The sequence below is a fragment of the Frankliniella occidentalis genome, unplaced genomic scaffold, assembly GCF_000697945.3.
Source record: "Frankliniella occidentalis isolate FOCC.00 unplaced genomic scaffold, Focc_3.1 Scaffold44, whole genome shotgun sequence".
In the NCBI taxonomy this organism is placed as follows: domain Eukaryota; kingdom Metazoa; phylum Arthropoda; class Insecta; order Thysanoptera; family Thripidae; genus Frankliniella; species Frankliniella occidentalis.
The window spans coordinates 936,940-938,846 of record NW_026267174.1 but is presented as its reverse complement, the minus strand read 5'-3'; the positions used below and the strand labels follow the sequence as shown (position 1 = coordinate 938,846).

Genomic DNA, 1,907 nt, shown 5'->3' with positions numbered 1-1,907 from the left:
AGCTATTAAGTTCCCAACAACCTATGCTTTGCTGGGAATGCAACCTCATTTCTCTCCGTGTACTCCCTCTCCCTCCGAAGAGCAATAGTTTTTGTTCCTAAAAATGCGCGACCGTATTTAGGTGTCCCCAAAAAGAAGGTTTCCAGTGCGTAGTTCCCTATCCGATGACGGTGGCCCGCTCGACCTCGCCCGACCTCGACCGTCCCTGCAGCGCTCGTGGGCCGCCGGCTCGGCACGGCTGTCAGGCGGGTTAGCCTACCCAGCGCGTTGCAGGCGCCGTGGTTCATCCAACAGAGAAAGAGCAGTGAGTACAACACAATACGACTTTCATACTTTTGTTCAGAAAACTGTGGCATTTGAGGACAAAATTGACCCAAAGGACAGCCATTAAACGCTCCTGCGACCCCGAGCCTAGCCAAGCGTAACCCTTTCCGCCAGCCCTCGTCTGATGCGTGGCAAGAGGGCGATAAAACAGATAAGAGTGTCTCCAAGAAGGTGTCACTGCCCATCGACACTTGCCAGTATGTTTGGGTTGTTCAAGAAACAGCCCCACTCTCGCTCTGCACAGTTCTTGACAAGACAAGCTCTGGGATGGATACATCCGGGGAAGTTCTAATGATTCACTCCAAGAGAGTCCGACACGACCTCAATCAAACGGGATTTAAATATCACACATCAGCAGCGGTTTCCAGGAATCGGGTGACGCCTTGCGCACAATCTTAGTGGAAATAGCAGGGGGAATTTAAAAAAGCGTAGGAGTGGGGAGGCGGGGATTTGCATAGGCACAGAAGAGGAGAGGGGGGGGGGGGTATCGCCGGCCGCTGAGGCTGACCTGACCTATCCAACTTTCCTCCCCACTCCTCAGCTTGCTTAGCAACTAGCGACGCACGTGTACAGTACAGTACACGCGTGTTTGGACACAATTAATCTCTCATTTATTTCCGAGAACGGGAATCGCTTCACATTTTTAAGAAGGGTGAAACGTAGCCTATGGTAAGTATTAACGTTTCATTCATTCACATCGAGCGTAACCTGGGTGATATTTTGCTCGTCCAGTTTAAATGGCGAGCTTTCATCTGTGGCACATCCTCCTACTTTTAATAAATTTGATTTATTTGGACCATATTTGGACCAATTTGGACGCAGGTTGGCTGTTTGGTGCATAATGTTTACCGGCGTTATGTGCACGACAGTTCCCCGTGGTTGTGGCTACGCGGTTCTTTGCAGACGATTCGTTTCCTTCGGCTTTAAAATATGTTATTCTCAATATTTGTGAAAGAACATTTCATATTATGGGTACACTTTGACTAACCCTTAGTTTTTCTGTCACTGCCAGCCTAGAGGTAGGATGAAATCCAATATGAAAAGTGCTAGTCGTTGAAAGCAGTAGGAAGGATGGGTTATGGCGCGCAGCTCAAAATTAGTAAACAGTGAAACGGTGCAGCACGAGTTAGATAAAGGTCAGTGACAAGGATCTTAAAATGTATCTTAAATAATTTCTGTATATTTACCTCTCTTTTTCGTTCCTATCAGCGGAAATCAAAGGACCAGATGCAATCCTGCAGCTCTCAGACTATGGCCTCTTGCGCGTTGGATCATTAGGCCCTGTGGAAATTAACTGGTTGTCAAATAATGCTGCAGCAAGTCTCCTGAAGCCAGGGTTCATTACTGCCCTCGAATTTGAGAAGCAGGAGGACAACTGGAGACGCGTTTCAACAGGTTGTCATGTTATAGACAAGGTGCTTGGCGGAGGTTTCCCAGTTCGAGGAATAACTGAATTGTCTGGGGAAAGTAGCTGTGGAAAGACACAGTTATGTCTTCAGCTTTGCTTGAGTGTTCAATATCCCATATCCCAAGGTGGTTTGGATGCTGGTAACGAAAAAAAATATGGTCCTGATAACAACTTT

General features: G+C 47.4%; 2 protein-coding genes across 5 annotated transcripts in view; one reads left to right on the top strand and one right to left on the bottom strand.

The window, feature by feature from the left end:
- Positions 1-1,907, bottom strand: part of LOC113212238 (zinc finger protein 335-like) — a 16,149-nt gene that overhangs the window by 12,650 nt on the left and 1,592 nt on the right. The window lies entirely within an intron of this gene.
- Positions 833-1,907, top strand: part of LOC113212354 (DNA repair protein XRCC3) — a 12,711-nt gene continuing 11,636 nt past the window's right edge. The window contains exons 1-3 of one of the 3 annotated variants that reach the window (XM_026431018.2): positions 833-993; positions 1,337-1,460; positions 1,534-1,872. In XM_026431018.2, coding sequence (XP_026286803.1) covers positions 1,403-1,460; positions 1,534-1,872 — 397 coding nt within the window. In that variant the 5' untranslated portion in view covers positions 833-993; positions 1,337-1,402. Of the gene's footprint in view, positions 994-1,167; positions 1,461-1,533; positions 1,873-1,907 lie in introns of those variants that run through there. The other 2 variants (XM_026431025.1, XM_052266905.1) reach the window with 2 other exon arrangements.